Source organism: Penicillium cosmopolitanum (genome assembly GCF_028827165.1).
Source record: "Penicillium cosmopolitanum strain IBT 29677 chromosome Unknown utg000012l:1.0-3308103.0:1.0-3310761.0, whole genome shotgun sequence".
In the NCBI taxonomy this organism is placed as follows: domain Eukaryota; kingdom Fungi; phylum Ascomycota; class Eurotiomycetes; order Eurotiales; family Aspergillaceae; genus Penicillium; species Penicillium cosmopolitanum.
In genome coordinates this window covers 1,033,697-1,047,606 of record NW_026622682.1, presented here as the reverse complement: position 1 = coordinate 1,047,606, position 13,910 = coordinate 1,033,697, and the positions used below count along the sequence as shown (strand labels likewise).

Genomic DNA, 13,910 nt, shown 5'->3' with positions numbered 1-13,910 from the left:
GAGCTTGGGGCGATCTCAAAGCGGAAGAAAGTAAACACTGCAGGAATATATGACTAAGCACGGTCACGTGCCATGACAGGGCGGGTTTCACGAGAATGCCATTTCAATCCTCGTTTGGTTTCTTCCACCTTGTTGAAGACTTGAAGACCATCGAGTTTACACTGCTCGACGGTCTGGATGTGAGCGGGCATCATGCGGCCCACCCCGTCGGCGTTGCATTCGCAGGGCCAGAAGCTCTATCAAAAAGGGGACTTCAAGGCGGCCATCACGGCGTTTACAGAGGTACCCCCAATTTCCATTCTAACCCAAAATGGCAGGCTGTTGATCCTTATTTCTAGGCCTTGAAGCAGAAGGATGCCGACGCTGTGGGTATCTTGGACAATCGAGCCGCGACATACTGTAAATTGGAGCAGTATGACCAGGCGCGCCGAGATGCAAAACATATGATTAAACAAGCCAAGGAGGATGAACGGGTAAATTGCCCCGTGCTTGTCGATTCGTCACGACGCCATGTCTCACATTTAATTTCATAGGGCTACTTGCGATGCGCTAAGGTTCTCCTACTTGAAGCTAAACCAGAGAAAGCATTGGAGATTTATGCCTATGGTCTCAAAGTGCTTCCAAGTGGACACCCTCGTCGCGAGGTACGTTTAATCACTACATGGGGGCCAATTCCACTTGCTGATCTCGCAATAGATAATGGAGCAACTTCACAAGAAGCTCGAAGACCGAATGAACTTGAACAGGAAAGATCCTTTTACAATGCTTCCCTTAGAAATGGCAGCACTCGTTATCGAGCATTTTTCATTCAAAAATATTGTGTAAGTGTATACCCAATTCATTTGCTTCACGCTCGCATTTCCTCTAATAATTTTAAAAGGGGCATTCTTCGGGTTTGCAAAAGTTGGGAGCGATTTTTTGGCAACATGCGCGAGCTCTGGATGAAGATAGATCTGTCCGGTGCTCGCCAAAAGGTGCCATGGACCGCCGTTAGGGCGTACATCCGTCGCTCTCGGGGGTTGCTCACTCATGCGACATTCAAGAACCTCGCCTTGTCGTCGACGCCGAAAAGCATCGAGTTCCTCAGCAGATGCCCGCGTCTAGAGCATCTCGAGCTTTGGGTCAATCACGACTTTAAGGATATCTTCCAAAAGTTTAAGGGCTGCAAGTCTTTGAAGAACATCATCTTATCGGCGGAGATTTCCGTGCCACATAGCTGTCTTGAAAGGCTCTTGACGCAATTTCCGAAACTCGAGCGGATTGAACTATGGAGTGTGAAGCATTCCCTTCTTACCATCGGCGAAGGGAATTGGCCGCAAAGCCTACCCAACTTGAAGAGCATCACTCTGGCCACCCAGCAAGCGGTATCGACGGCTCCACCAACCGCTCTAGTTATCCCGAATCTGGATCATGTAGGTCCTCATTTCTTCCCGGACTGTCCATGTCTCACGGTTGAAAACTGACAACCCCGCGAAGAGTCTCACCGATATTCCAAATTATCCAAACCTGCAAGAGCTGCGCCTGGATTGGGAACCTCCAGTCTATAGACCTTGGTTGTTCTTCCCCCGTCGCCGGACGATGGAGATGAAGCGCCGCCTATTCAATTCCCACCACTCCGACGCCTCGAATTAAATGGCCTGACGATTGGCAGCAACTTCTGCTCAATCCTACCAACTACAATTGAATATCTCAGCCTCAAAGGGGGATCCTCAAGATCAACTGCCGATTTCTCCGACACTCAAAAGTTTGAGAAGCTCAGCACTCTAATGCTGAAGGACGCCGGGTGGGTGAACGTTACCACAGCTACTTTCATGATCTGTGGCACCCAAGCACCTCTCCGAGTCTTGCATATCGACGAATGTTTCAATCTGTCGGACAGATGCTTCATGGAAGTGCTGCGATATGCAAGCGAACACAACCCGGAAGTTTTCAACTTGACTGAGCTGAGCCTTGTACAAATGCAAGGCTTTGACGATTCGTTCATGAAGCGTGTCTGTGTACAATTTCCAAAGCTCAAAGCCTTGAATCTTTCGAAAACCCGGGTCACGGGCTGCACTATCCGCGATCTTGCTGATGCAAGATTAAATGAGTCTTCCGAGCTACCGAGCTTGGACGTCCTCTGTGTCCGTGGCTGCGAGAGTGTATCTTCTGACGCGATCGCTTATGGCCGTGAACGTGGGCTAGAGGTTATCACTTGAGTGTTTTTCATCTAATGTGATATGAAACCTCGGCGAATTATCTCGAACCATTGCAGAAACACCTCTTCACTGCCTACCCCTCTCCGGATAGCTTATCTTCGACTATCTGTGCGCGAAATCCCTACGCAGGATCTGCGAGCCTTTCCCAGCGTTACACCGCCAATTTGAAATCTTCCAGGGATTTCTTTCCCAATTCGGGACGTTGGTTCAAACTCGTGATACACGGCGGATCTTTTTTCCACTGATTTCCGCACCAACACATCTCACAAGCGGGGAAAGGACCGTGCGAACGATGATAGCGACGTTGCGTAGTGTCTCTAACTACCCGTCCAAGAGCCCCACGACACTCCCTTTTCCAAAAGCCTGGTAGCTCAGCAGGCAACCCCCACTTTTAGATACCCATTAGTTTTACAAGAATGAAACATTTTCCACTATATAAAAACTATTCATATAAATTCCATTGAAATAACTTGAAGACTGCAATTTTATCAACACGCAAACATAAACATATACCTCCCGCAGCATCTAGGTAGTTGGTCATGAATCATGATGCGTATGCAAGGTAGAAAAGAAATCGGCAAAAGCGCAGCGAAAAAAAAAAAGCAAGATGCAACTCAATCTCAATCTCAATCCGAATCAGCCATCATTTTAAACCCCACGCTCCTGGCACCACTTCTCAACCTCCTTAGCCAACTTATCCTTCTGATCCCTAACAAGTTCCATCATAGGCTCAACCTGCTTTCGATGCGACGCAATCAAGTCCTCACTACCGTGGATAGCAACAACGCCCTCCTTGGGTGAGAGGTATGTGTCATAGATGGTGACCATGAGATCCATAACGGCGGAAAGCTGGTTAGGAAGCCACTAGAACAAAGGATACTGGTCAGAATCGTGCTCCCACTTCATTTCATCCCGGGACAGGGGTGAACTCACAGTTACAATCGGACTTCCACCAGTAGCAGTAGGATGCGGCGTGCGACGAATAATGTACTCACGCGCAAACAGCCAGTGACGCCAGCGGAAGGAGCGGACGTGGTTAAGAACCTTGAGGAACAAAACGGCTGTCTCCGAGTCCTGCACACAGTAGTCCCGGACTCCGATTTCGACGGACTTTTCGCGGATGTAGGTTAGGAATTCGCGGTGGGAAGCGGTCTGTAGGCGCGGAATTCGTGGAGGATTTTTGTTAGGGGTGTTTCGGGCATGGGAATTTCGCAGAGATGGTCGAGAAGAGGGATCTATGTGGTGGAGCGGATTGTTAGTGGGTGCCAGAGTATATGGTTATATTTGGAAGAAGGAATGGGGAGAAGATGTGGAATTGATGAATACTCACGATACTATCATTTGCACCGCTCTCGCCGCGGAAGTGAAGGGGCTTGTTATCTTCGACACCGTCGTAGATGACTCCGTTGGGGAACATGGATTGGTTTGTGATTCCGAAGATGAAGACACGGAAGGAAAGGTAGTCGGCTGGCTTAGAGTTTCCCCACATGGCTAATTTATGAGGTTAGATAAGGGTAAACGAGAAACTGGCGGTTGCTTGACTTACTCTCCATAGCGGCCTCGATCTTCTCCATGGTTTCCAGGATAAGGCGGAAACCATCGTTGACATCCTGTCGAGGTCCGTTTTGCTCGAGGTTGTCGACGACCCGAAGAACACCATTGATCAGTGAGCCGGTGTACTTGACCATGTCGACGTGGGTCAGAATGAATCCGGCCTCGGAGCTCTTGGGGTCCAGGCCCTTCTCAAAGGCGCGGACTAGACGGAGGTTGGAGTAGTCGTCGAGCCCCTTTGCAGGGTCCGCCAGTGTGTAGTTGAACAAAGCATATGAAGCTGCGTAGGACATGAAAGGAGGCAAGTCCAGACTATGTTGATGTTAGTTGCGTGTCATGGAAGTATAAATATATCGCCGATGATGTGGAAGTCCCGGGGCAGGTGAAATATGAAAGGAAACTCGAAGTAGATAGAAGATGACTCACATCTGTGCACAACGGTACATAGGACGGGCAACAGACTTGGGGAGAAGATCCCGACCAAGACCGTAGCTCTGGTCCGGCAACTTGTTCCAGTTCTCCCAGCATGGCTCAAGGAGGTAGGAGGAGGCGACGAAGGTGTAGTCACGGAAGATAGCAGCAATAGTGAACTTGTCATAAGAACCATCGGCGAGACGTAGCTTCTCGACTTCATCAGTCAGGTCGGTCAGCTCGGACTCCACGGCGGGACCTAGCTCATAGGTAGCGAGCAGACCCGGCTTGCCATCGAGCATGACAACAGGGGCACGTTCCACCAGTGAAGCAAGAGCTTTGAAGGCTTCCGGCAGGGTGGTAGGGGCAGTGGCATAGGGGAGGAAGCCAGTAGATGTGGTGATGGTGAAGGGGTCCAGGGACTGGGAGAGGGTAGAAGGGTCCGCATGGACATGAGGGAACTTCTTAAGGGTGGAAGGGGAAGGGAAGGACACTTGGGTTCGAGTCATGATGGGCGACGACAAGAAGGATCAAATAGAGTGAGAAAGAAGAAGATAGGTCTTGTGCTTGGGTTTGATGGGCAAGGGGGTATATTGATGTCTTGGTAGAGGCGGAGTGTGGAGGAAAGTTTGAGGGAAAGGCTAAGAAGGAAAGCCAACGACCAAGTCCGACTAGGAATTCTGGGGAAAAAGTAGAAAAAAAAAGATGTGGGAGAAAACCAGGTTTCTGGGAGATGATTAAAGAAGAGAAAAGCAGCAACCTTGGGCGGGTGCGCAGCGGATTCTTATAACCTCAGAGGCCGGTATCAATTCCGGCCTCATGTCGAACGGCGCAGCAATGGCGTGGATCCGGTTACATAAAACTCCCAAGTGGATTCAAATCACACGGGCATTTTCAGTCACGCTTATAGAAGTTCAAAATACAACCCGCGGTCATTTTAAGATGTTCCCCCCTTCCTTGAAGGTATTCAGAATATCTATACATCAGCCCTGTCAGGGAGGGCAGAGAAGGGTCACGGGAATGCACTAAGCCTATTTAAGTAGTACGTAAGTTAAAGTGGTAAGTGCCGTTTTGGTGTATGTCAGCACTCAGATTGATCATCAATAATTCTATTGGGTATAGCATTACCTGTAATATCGCTTCAATTAAATATATCGGCCTCAGGAGCTGGCTGGTGGTGTGATTTTGCTCACTGCGCCCCTGATGCAGACCATATACCTGCTCCAATGCCAAGCCAGATGATCCAGATCCCCCGCGCCGATTGGCGGAGATCCCTGACTTTGAGTTTGTTAGCGCCACGAGGCCGGAATAGAACCGGCCTCCGAATATAACCGGCCATCCCGACTGTATCCGGCCACATTGAAGTAGATAACGGAATGTGTTTAGAAGCTCACCAGAATGGCCCCCGCACACAGATATAACAGAAGCACAGAAATAGTGAATGGTCACTCGCAGTGCCTCAAAAGGCAACCTCGGAAGGCGTATGCAAAATTGTGTAAGCCAGCTGGCCGCTTGTAGTGTCAGTATTATTTTCAAGATCAGCCTAGGTCCCCGAGTGACATATATACACACACCTGGGCATGGGCACGAGTCAACAATTCAGAGTCCAAGTTCCTTCAAGTTTGAACAAAGCATTTTCAACTTGAACTTGGAGTTACCACTATTAGTATACTAGTATGACAAATGATTCGGGACTAGATCAAACTACTACTAGTAGTACTAGAGTGACGTGCGCAGCCAAAATGGTATGAATTAGTATGAGGGAGGAGGGAAGACCCCTCAGAGCAATATCGAACGCTAAATAGTAGTGCTATCAGCTACCAGATATCAAAGAAAACTGGCAAAGATGCGACAAATGCCATAAAGACCCCAAAGAAACTTCAATGTAAGGTGACTTTGACTTTGAGCCGCATGCCTGAGACCTCTGAGGCCTCAGTAGTAGTAGCAGCCGAAATATTTCCGCTTGCATAAATGGGTTAGAGCGTAGATAGATTCATAACCGAAGAGAAACTAAATTCGTGCAGACAAGAATATCACGAGAAGACATTTATTCTATGGTATACAGTAGATAAAAGAATCACAGACAGAAAAAGAAAAAAGCAACAGATCTAATAAAACATGGCAAATAAGAGGCAAAAGCGAAGGGCTGGAAAGGAAGATGCAGAAAAGAGGAAAATTGGGGTATTAGGGAAAGAGTTTCACCGTATCGAGACAATGGTTTCGAAGCGATGATTCCGGAGAGCAAAGTGAGGGAGAATGGGAAAGGGGAACGAGCAGGAGAGATAGACACTGGTAAGGATAGTCAGGGGTAAAGATAGAAATATGTCAAGATAGACAGGAAAGGTAGAGAGGTGAGGTGTACCAGAGTCCGAGTCTGACTGGGCTCTTGAACACGTGAATGCCGGCACCCATGTCCGCGGTCAATTATGGCGTTTCCTTTGAGCCAGAAGGACAACATCTAGCTCGAATCAACAAGATATTCTGCTCTACACTTTCATCGCGGTCCTGGTCCGCAGACAGTATGGAGAGGCCCAAGGGATGAATAACTGACAAACACTATAATTTTGGGAGGGAATGGAGAGACTCGAGTATCCGTCCAGATCACGAATTTTCTACCACCTTACTTCCTGGATACATAGTCATTGACATACATCGACCACGTTTATAGTTCTGAGCCTCTGTTAGTTGTCACTCTGGCCGAAATACAGGGTCTGTTGTTGGTATTGAGTGCGCAGTGCTGCCTGGCCCTGGCCCGGTCCCGGTCCGGCGTCGGCCTCGGGCTTTGAGCTGTTTGCATGCTGAGCTGCTGTCTTTCCTGCGTTCTTACCTTCTATTCTCTTCTCCCTTCCTAATCCTCCTGTCTATCAGTCCCATAAAATAATCCTTTCTTCTTGCCTTCCTACTAATTGTGTCACAACACCTCACCACCAGTCCGCTATCCAGCCTTCTGGTATCAAAGCCATCATCCGGTGAGTTTCAAGCCATCAAGTCTGTCTGCTGAAATTGAAAGCTAACCAGAAATCCAGCCGTCATGACGTTCGATCCCGAGGACGAAGCTCGTGGGCTGGTGTCATACCATAACACACATATCATGGCTTCCCCAGGAAACAACAGCGCTATTGCCCAGGGCGCCTTTTTCTTCAACCATGAACATACAGGTGTTTTTCTCAACTTGAGCGGCCAGGAGAAGGTGACTCGAGGAACCAATACAGATCATGCTGCACAGGCTGCCCATACTGCCCAGACCTCCCAGACCTCCCAGCTTCCAAAGACTGGCGAGTTCAACACGAAGAAGTCTAACGGCATGGAGTCCAAGCCGGTGGACCCAGCCATATCGAGCATGCCAAACATACCCAAGGTCGTGATTCCTGGACTAACCCTCCTTCAAGATGCGGAGAGACGATCCCAGTCAGGTATGTTCAATTCTCGATCTCATCCATGCGCCGTTTGATAGCGTATCCACTGACAAGGAGTCTAGAGGGACGAGCCTGGGGCGGACAGGCCGCACCCCGACCTGCCATGATCCAGAACGAAGCCCAAACCTGGGAAGACTTTTACGAAACCGAAACTGAAGCCTCGCAGAATCCTCTGAAAAGGGTGAGAGTATGTACAATTCCACAAGCCCTATGTGACTGATAGATTGACCGATGGGACCATTGAAGACAGCTCCCGCCATGCAGCTGAACAGCCCCCGCTCCGAGGACGCAGCATCGCCCCCTTCTCTGGTACGTCTGAGTCAATTCCCTCTTTTTGCAACAATCCAAATCATAAAAATACTAATCAAGCATTCGAAGTCACTAAGTGATATGTTGCAGGTGGATCTGGCTACTGCCCAGCAGCTCAAGAGAGAGCAGCAGCGTCGGTCACGCCGTGACGCTTGATGGGATCTACGACGGGGAGCAATAACTGTACGGATGTTCGTGGTGTCTCCATTTATTCGAATGTTCGGCTCGGTTCGGTTCGGTTCGAGTTGTGATAATATCTACTCTACCATCTCCACTCTATGTTGCAATAGCTGTTCTTCTATTGTGCTCAAAAGTCAAAAGTGTTTCTTCCGGGCCCCATGCCCCCAAATTACTCGTGCTCCCAGCAGAAGCTTAGGTATAGACCATTGTATGGTGGATATAGCTTGGAGACGGTATTCATCACCAGGCACTGGTGTAATGAGTAGCTGTGGAGTGAGTTGACGGGTAGTGGCGGTTCAGGATCAACGAATGTTTTAGTTCATGCAACTTGGAATCCTACACCGGCCGGTTCTATACTCCAGTACTCTCCATGGTAGGGATCAGGTAATCAATATGATGGTAGAATAGGTTTAACGAAAGGGTGGCAGAGCCCTGGCTTAATAGGCTGGCCCACATTGATAGAGTGAATATAGGGAATTTTGGGATACTACCAGCTTAGTCGTTCTCTCTGGTCCCGGCGCAGCTAGAACTTCTGTCCTGACATTCATGCTTTTCCATCTTGCACCTTCCATCAACCTCCTCCTCCCTGCCACATCCCTCTTTTTTCGTCTTCTTATTTCCCAACCCCACCACCCTCCATAACCAACTTCTATCAACGTCCATTCAGTTTCCAGGAGGCGGAAAGGGTACCCGGTGAGATTCACAGCGTCTAACCTTTCGATTAATGCTGAAAGCTAACGTCGCGCCCAGAAGTCATGGCATCCCCACACAAAGACGATGCCCGTGGCTGCCCTGTGAATAACCAGGAGGTCCAAAACAGCAGCGTTTCGATTTTTACGACGATCAATTCGACTTCTCCGAACAGCACAATCACCACCAGCAACACTAACTCGACGATCAACATCAGCAGCGGAGCTACAGGACAGGGATTTCCTGTCAATGCCCATGATCACACTCAGTCCGCCGAGTTGAATGAGACCCACGGCCACGGGGATGCAGTCCGGATGGAGGTGCGTGGACAGAATGGCAACCCGATCATCGAGGATTTCGACCTGGATGAATTAAACCTCCACCTGCCAAGGGTATCAAATTTACCCAGGGAGCTATTTTATGATCGGCCGCGGCGACTAGGGATTATCCAAGGCGCTCTCCAAGGTATACTTGATCTTTGACTTTTCCTGTACAGTACTTGATAGTATATCTGCTGACAGAATATTCAGATGAGCTTCGAGACAGAAGCCAACTGCGCCAAGATTGGCCCGATCCCGAGGGGGGGAGTTCTAGGCATGGATGGCTGGCGCCGCTCGGAGCCCAGATCTGCTATGGTACGGTTGATTCTATTTCATACCCGAACAACAAACCAAGCCATAAAGACACTAATCAAACCTTTGAAGACTGTTGATGAGGTTATGGCCCTCGACGCAGCCACGCCTGACCCATCCAAAAAGGAAGAAAGCACTGAAGCTATATGACTGGGATCGATGGTATCAAAGGAATGGGCGGGGAAAGTAAATTTATGGGAATTTGAGTAAAGACTACAATGTAATCTCAATCGTGAGAGCTAGCTAATGGTTCTCGGTCACCGCGGTTAATTCGGTGTTTCTGCCAGTAGGCCAGAGTTCCAACTTTACTTGTCCTCCCTATTCGAAGATCGACAAAGACTCTTGTATGATGTAAACGAACTGGGAATATACTATATGACCAAGTTCATGGCAAGATGCCTGTAGTTGACGATTGTGCTAAGAACTCAAAAGGTAGAACGCCAGTATCAAAGTCATAACCAATATTCTACTAGTCGACACCCGGCATCCTACTTGGGTATATACTAACTCCTTACTGCTCAGTACTAGTACTGTACCCTGACTCGGAGTTCTTAAGATGGATCAAATCGTATAGTGGAATCAAGTCACAGAGGGAGGAGCAAAGCCTTGGTATAGTACTAGTCAAGTTCAAATTCATATAAGAAACCCTGTTAGTGGTATAGAGAATTGTACCGCTCCTCGGACCCGATGTTGGGCTCGGAGTCGGCCTCGTCGGGATTTATTCTTGCGTACCTTCCATCTTGGATTTTCTCTTCAGTCAGTCTTCCTTCTTCTCCTTCCTTTTCCCCTCATCTTATTTCATCTCCTCTCTCGACTCACACATTCGCGAGATTCTTCGGCTTGCATACATACTCGACCACCGAAATCTTTCCCGGTGTCTTTGGAAATTAGGTCGTCTAGGTCAACCGCTAATAACTGGTTGGGTTCAAGCAACTGAATATCTTTCTTAGCCCCGAAAGCTAACATATCACCCAGAAACAATGTCGCCACCGGACAAAACTGATCCCCCTTCCCGCATAAATGTGGCCCTCAACACCAACTCTGCACCAGTTACGGTGGATGTCACTATGAATGTGAATAGTCAGGCTCACGCAGTCAAGCATATTCAACAAGTGGATGCGGAAAACATACATCGGTCCAACCTGGTTCAAGAATCGAAGCCAGCCGCAGGAGCTGATCCATCCCACACCTCGAACCAATCCAGCAAGCCGAGTAAAGCTACTGAGCCTAGAACTTCTGATCGACCAACAACTCCTATGACACCGAGGCCTGGACAGAAATGGCGCCTTCCCCTCTATTTCGGTGTTGGAAACTGGCGCCGACAGGGCGAGTGAGCGTTGGAGGAGGATGCTTTGATCGGTGGGGGCGCTCACCCAGCCCGTCAAAATCTAGGTAACTTTACAAAAACAAGTCCGATTCGAAAAGCTTGTTTTGAGTGGGAGTGAACAGCTATGGTGTTGGGGGGAAGGGTGTTGCTTTGATTGCCATTCCATCGGTAATTTAATTCGCATTGAGCTTCAGGAAGTTTGTTTTTCATGGGTTAGTTGTTTTTTGTTTGTTTACTAGTTTTACTAGCTGCCCGGTTTGAATAAGGAAGATACTCCACTCCAATCTATCGATAGGAACGATACTAAAAACTAGTAGGTAGAATAGCCATGAGTCACGGACACTATTGAAGCCATAGCCCTTTTCCAGTGCCCAGGGATTACACCACTCGTCAAATATATCCCGAGCCGAACCCTGTCAAGACGAATCCGAAATTGTCCAATGACTAGAAGAATACTACACCAAGGAAACCGAGAAGCCAGTCAACTTCAAAGTTCGAAGAGAAGGAAATCCAGACTCAATACATCAGAAAATATGCAAGCAACATGAGCAGTGACCGGGCGTTCGAAGTCCCGGGGGGGATTCAGGAACTAAGATCTCCAATTCAACAAGGTGCAGCTCCGTTCCACAAGAGGGTACCTGTCACCGGCAGGCCAGAGAGAGTGCCGTGTGACCCTTCCTCTACCGCGGGAAGCTCTATCCCGATGCGAACCCAGAGCCTTTCGATCCACCCCCCTCCAGCAGCCGATCGCCTCCGCCCTATGGCCTCGGCACTGGATTTAGTTCCCGGTCCTAGATTCAAGGTATTTAACTCATCAATCATGGAGATAATGGATATACTAACAAATTGTATCAAGGCAGACTACTATTTGGTCGGCCCGGTCTGCACAAGCGAAGTCTCGCGATCCATTAATTAGTCTGTGCGGGCGGGAAGAATACAGATATGCAGACACCAAGCTGATCCTAGTGCATTCAACCCAAAAGGATGGAATCGAATTCCAGGCTCCCGGAACCCTGCACAGAGTGGCGAGTCTAAAACCACGAAGTCCAACCAGTTGGACTCAAAGATGTCCACTGGTAGACGCATTCCCAGAGAGACGGTCTCCGGCTGGGGTCGCTTTGGATTTTCAAAGAAAGCAGCTCTTTTCATCTATGTCTGAACTCCGAGTACATCCACGCAAGACTTGATATTGCATCTGCTGGCAGGGTGTTTAGAGAGACCTGGGAAAGTCCCCATCCATAGGGCCTACGATAAGAGGACGTACTCTGATAAATTTCCAGTGGCGGCGCTGATCACAATCCTCCTATAAAGCTCGAGGTTTGTTCCATATCCTGATCCCTAGATCAAACCATCCATCCATCCACTGACGAAACTCTTCCAGGCAGTTCGATCAGGCTCGACTTCAACCAAGATGCAAAGTAGCGCGGTAGGGGGTATCTTTGGTGCGATAATTCTCCCCAATAGCAGTGATGATTTTATCTTGCTGAGACCGAGAGCAGCCTGGAACCGGGCAAGGTCAGAAGCATCTCTACGCCTAGTCCATAGTTTCGTCACTCCTATGTCTTTGGAGATCCTGAAGTGGGGAGTGATATCTACGCAGCGATTCCCCATGATTTATTATTGTCACTTTCCCGGCTGCTTCGCACTAATCAACATGTTGTCATCATTCAGGCCCTATAGGTTCGTGTAGATATGCTCGCAGGGTATACTTCCGGATATACTTCGGAGTACCCCAATGTCTCCACTTTTAAGCTCGGCTGGCGCAACCTCGGCTCATCGTCTTCTCCGCATCGCATGCGCGCGCCAATCTTCCCTGCTTGAAAACGAACCCCCAAACCAAAATTTTCCTTTGAAATCAATGATTGAACAGTCGCTAAATCCGAACGACAAAATTTCACCAATTTTATCCAAGAGTGCACCCACAAATTCGCCCGCAATCCACAACACAATGTCCGAGCCCGCGAAAACCTTCAACGGCTGGGTCGCCCATGACGCCACAAACCCCCTAAGAATTCGGAACATTCACACCGAAGCCATTCACAGAGACAGACGTCGAAATCCGCGTCACACACTGCGGCATCTGCGGCACAGATGTGCACACCCTTCGCTCGGGCTGGGCCCCAACCGACTACCCCTGCGTCGTCGGCCATGAGATCATCGGCATAGTCGAGCGAATTGGCTCCGGTGTACCGACACTCAAATCATCGACTGCATCCCGCGAAATTCGAATTGGCGACCGTGTTGGCATCGGCGCTCAAAGCGGCTCTTGCCTTAAAGCGGACTGTGAAGCCTGCGCTGATGGAGAGGAAAGTTATTGTACCCGGATGACTGGTACTTATAATGGACGATACAGCGACAAGAGCAAATCCTACGGCGGATTCGCGGAGAAGTGGCGCGGTCCTGCCCATTTCGTGTTCAAAATCCCGGATGCATTGCCCTCGGCCGAGGCTGCGCCTTTACTTTGCGGCGGTGTGACTGTTTTCGCCCCGTTGAAGAAGTACGGTGTTGGGCCTGGCAAGAAAGTCGGGATCGTGGGTATTGGAGGACTGGGACATATCGGTATTATGTTTGCGAAGGCACTCGGCGCTGATCAGGTCGTCGCTATTTCGCGGTCGTCGAGTAAGAAGGCCGATGCGATGCAGGGTCTTGGCGCGGACTCATTTATCGCGACCGGTGAGGAGAAGGGGTGGGCGAAGAAATATTCTCGGACTCTGGATGTGATTATTTCCACTGTTTCCGGTCCCGATATGCCTTTGGGTCTGTATCTGCGATTATTGAAGCGGGATGGTGTCTTTGTGCAGGTTGGTGCGCCAGAGGAGCCGTTGCCAGCTCTGGCGGCTTTCTCGCTCATTCAGAAGGGCGTTAAAGTTACTGGCTCGAATATTGGGTCGCCCGAGGATATTCGGCAGATGTTAAGCGTGGCGGCGGAGAAGAGGGTTTTGCCTTGGATTCAGAAAAGGGATATGCGGGATGTGAATGCTGCGTTGGTTGATATGCATGATGGCAAGGCGAGATATCGGTACGTGTTGCAGAATGGGGTGAAGGAAGCTAAGTTGTAGATACTATAAAGATTGGCGAGTGCCTACCTTGATGGTCGGGGACCTTGATAGAATATAAATTCGGAGTCTAGTGTTTACTACAGCCGGGGTTGCAGTCAAGGCCTCGAGATCCAAATATCCTCCACATCCAAAAACTT

At 49.2% G+C, this 13,910-nt stretch overlaps 6 protein-coding genes across 6 annotated transcripts; 5 read left to right on the top strand and 1 right to left on the bottom strand.

Moving 5' to 3' along the window:
- Window positions 1-192: 192 nt before the first annotated feature.
- Window positions 193-2,198, top strand: N7509_013170 (Leucine Rich Repeat domain protein; the record flags this gene model as incomplete). Its single annotated transcript, XM_056637807.1, has 6 exons — window positions 193-282; window positions 339-473; window positions 534-644; window positions 697-821; window positions 881-1,412; window positions 1,548-2,198. The coding sequence occupies 6 exons, from the start codon at window positions 193-195 to the stop codon at window positions 2,196-2,198; spliced, it is 1,644 nt and encodes a 547-aa protein (XP_056481314.1).
- A 648-nt stretch (window positions 2,199-2,846) lies between these two features.
- Window positions 2,847-4,669, bottom strand: N7509_013169 (indoleamine 2,3-dioxygenase family protein; the record flags this gene model as incomplete). Its single annotated transcript, XM_056637806.1, has 5 exons — window positions 2,847-3,062; window positions 3,132-3,433; window positions 3,525-3,689; window positions 3,745-4,061; window positions 4,176-4,669. 5 exons carry the CDS (start codon window positions 4,667-4,669, stop codon window positions 2,847-2,849), a joined length of 1,494 nt encoding a protein of 497 aa, XP_056481313.1.
- Window positions 4,670-7,191: 2,522 nt separating this feature from the next.
- On the top strand, window positions 7,192-7,611 carry N7509_013168 (uncharacterized protein; the record flags this gene model as incomplete). The annotated part of the gene is made up of 1 exon (XM_056637805.1): window positions 7,192-7,611. The coding sequence occupies one exon, from the start codon at window positions 7,192-7,194 to the stop codon at window positions 7,609-7,611; it is 420 nt and encodes a 139-aa protein (XP_056481312.1).
- A 1,209-nt stretch (window positions 7,612-8,820) lies between these two features.
- On the top strand, window positions 8,821-9,537 carry N7509_013167 (uncharacterized protein; the record flags this gene model as incomplete). The annotated part of the gene is made up of 2 exons (XM_056637804.1): window positions 8,821-9,147; window positions 9,277-9,537. The coding sequence occupies 2 exons, from the start codon at window positions 8,821-8,823 to the stop codon at window positions 9,535-9,537; spliced, it is 588 nt and encodes a 195-aa protein (XP_056481311.1).
- An 830-nt stretch (window positions 9,538-10,367) lies between these two features.
- Window positions 10,368-10,721, top strand: N7509_013166 (uncharacterized protein; the record flags this gene model as incomplete). Its single annotated transcript, XM_056637803.1, has 1 exon — window positions 10,368-10,721. One exon carries the CDS (start codon window positions 10,368-10,370, stop codon window positions 10,719-10,721), a length of 354 nt encoding a protein of 117 aa, XP_056481310.1.
- A 1,941-nt stretch (window positions 10,722-12,662) lies between these two features.
- Window positions 12,663-13,773, top strand: N7509_013165 (NAD(P)-dependent alcohol dehydrogenase; the record flags this gene model as incomplete). The annotated part of the gene is made up of 2 exons (XM_056637802.1): window positions 12,663-12,695; window positions 12,748-13,773. 2 exons carry the CDS (start codon window positions 12,663-12,665, stop codon window positions 13,771-13,773), a joined length of 1,059 nt encoding a protein of 352 aa, XP_056481309.1.
- Window positions 13,774-13,910: the final 137 nt, after the last annotated feature.